Below are 1152 nucleotides of genomic sequence, written 5' to 3' on the forward strand. Positions count from 1 at the left end.
ATTACTTCCACAAAAATACGATTAACAGCGATAACTATGCTAATTATTGCCCTCACTGCACTTGGAATGCACCTCACTGGCTGGAGAGGCAATGCTTTGGGGTAATAATTAACTGCTTTTTTCCTCAATTACCTTTTATTAGGCGAGCAGGAGGTGTCAGAGTAAAACAGCCGCACATCTTCCAAGAAAAGCTCGTGTTTTTCCGAGGGAACCCAAGCGGAGGTGCCTCATTAAGAGAACCGAGCAGGACAAACATTCCCATGGCGAGCTGGGCCTTGGAGCTGCTCGGCTTCTCCCTGAGCCTGCTGGGCCTAATTGGGACGTTAATTGCCACCATCCTGCCGCACTGGTGGCGCTCGGCACACGTGGGCACCAATATTATCACAGCTGTGGCCTACGTGAAGGGGCTGTGGATGGAGTGCGTGTGGCACAGCACCGGCGTCTACCAGTGCCAAGCGCACCGCTCCCAGCTGGCGCTGCCCGCCGACCTCCGCGCCGCCCGTGCCATGATGGTCACCTCCTGCCTGCTGGCCGTGCTGGCCACTGCCATCGCCGTCGTCGGCATGAAGTGCACGCGCTGCGCCGAGGGCAGCCCCGCCAAGGCCTCCATCGCCGGCTCCGGCGGGATCGGCTTCATCGGGGCCGGGCTCCTCTGCCTGGTCCCGGTCTCGTGGAGCACCAGTGACATCGTTATGGATTTCTACAACCCCACGCTGCCCGCTGGGATGAAGTATGAGATAGGGCAGGCTCTTTATCTTGGATTTGTCTCCTCAACCTTGACCATGCTGGGTGGGGCTCTGCTGGGAGCGTCGTGCCTCGGCGAGGAGCCGCCTTTCCCGCCGCATTCCGGGACCGGACCGGGCGCCTCCAAGGGAAACCACGCTCCTTCCCTGACATCTGCGTCCCACAGCGGCTACAGACTGAGTGACTACGTGTGAGTTCCTGGGATCTGGCACAGCTGCCTCGGGATTCTGTGCGTGGCATGAGAGAACTTGGAATTGATGTTACAGTTGTTTATCCCTTTCCTTTCGTCCCGGAGGAGGAAAGGGTGTGGATGCAGAACTGCTGCCTGCAAAACCTGGGAAATAAAGGCAAAGGAGCTGGGGTATTCCCAAGGCAGCACGTTCCTGTCTACCTCCAATCAGGGCTTTG

The 1152-nt window shown here is 58.2% G+C and overlaps 1 protein-coding gene across 1 annotated transcript; it reads left to right on the forward strand.

Moving 5' to 3' along the window:
• Positions 1-260: 260 nt before the first annotated feature.
• On the forward strand, positions 261-938 carry CLDN14 (claudin 14; the record flags this gene model as incomplete). Its single annotated transcript, XM_082278040.1, has 1 exon — positions 261-938. The coding sequence occupies one exon, from the start codon at positions 261-263 to the stop codon at positions 936-938; it is 678 nt and encodes a 225-aa protein (XP_082134166.1).
• Positions 939-1152: the final 214 nt, after the last annotated feature.

This window comes from Coloeus monedula (genome assembly GCF_965178545.1).
Source record: "Coloeus monedula genome assembly, chromosome: 3".
Taxonomy (NCBI): domain Eukaryota; kingdom Metazoa; phylum Chordata; class Aves; order Passeriformes; family Corvidae; genus Coloeus; species Coloeus monedula.